We start from the raw sequence: 668 nt of genomic DNA, 5'->3' as shown, positions 1-668 counted from the left end.
ACGAATTAAATTAAAAAAAAAAAACCTTTAGCAGCAGCAGCAGCTTCTTCTTGTGTTGTATAATCTTGCCATACTTCAACTAATAATGCATTACCAGTTGAATGTTTCATTACTGATACAAGCGTATCATTTAATGGATCCTTATTCTTTTCCAACCAATTACTTACATTATATCGTACAGTACCAGCATAATGTCGCATTGCAAAATGTGCATCACCTTGTTTACCTTTTGGTGGTTTAGGTTTTTCAAAATTTGGATGTTTACCCAAATGTTGATCGTTTAATTTTTGTGCTAATGTTAAATCGGTTGCTTTTGGTACGATACATTCTTCATCCAACATTGATAAAATACCAAGTGGTTTTTCAATTAATTCAATGCATGCTTGTAAATCCAATCCAAAATCAATGAATGTCCATTGAATACCTTCACGTGCATATTCTTCTTGTTCCAATACAAACATATGATGATTGAAAAATTGTTGTAATTTTTCATTTACAAAATTAATCCAAAGTTGTTCGAATGAATTGAACTGAAAAATTAAAATAAATTAATATTATTTATATTAGATTAAATAACATGGATAAATATAAATAAATGAATAAAATTAAAACAAGTAAATAAACAATATTTATATTAGATTAAATATCATGGATAATATAAATAAATA

The 668-nt window shown here is 26.5% G+C and overlaps 1 protein-coding gene across 1 annotated transcript; it reads right to left on the bottom strand.

The window, feature by feature from the left end:
- Nucleotides 1–5: 5 nt before the first annotated feature.
- Nucleotides 6–530, bottom strand: LOAG_16225 (MYO-2 protein; the record flags this gene model as incomplete). Its single annotated transcript, XM_003151713.1, has 1 exon — nucleotides 6–530. A coding segment is annotated over one exon (525 nt), but the record flags the coding sequence as incomplete, so codon positions are not given.
- Nucleotides 531–668: the final 138 nt, after the last annotated feature.

The sequence above is a fragment of the Loa loa genome (genome assembly GCF_000183805.2).
Source record: "Loa loa unplaced genomic scaffold supercont3.4888, whole genome shotgun sequence".
NCBI lineage: Eukaryota > Metazoa > Nematoda > Chromadorea > Rhabditida > Onchocercidae > Loa > Loa loa.
This window is presented reverse-complemented; position numbering and strand designations above follow the sequence as displayed.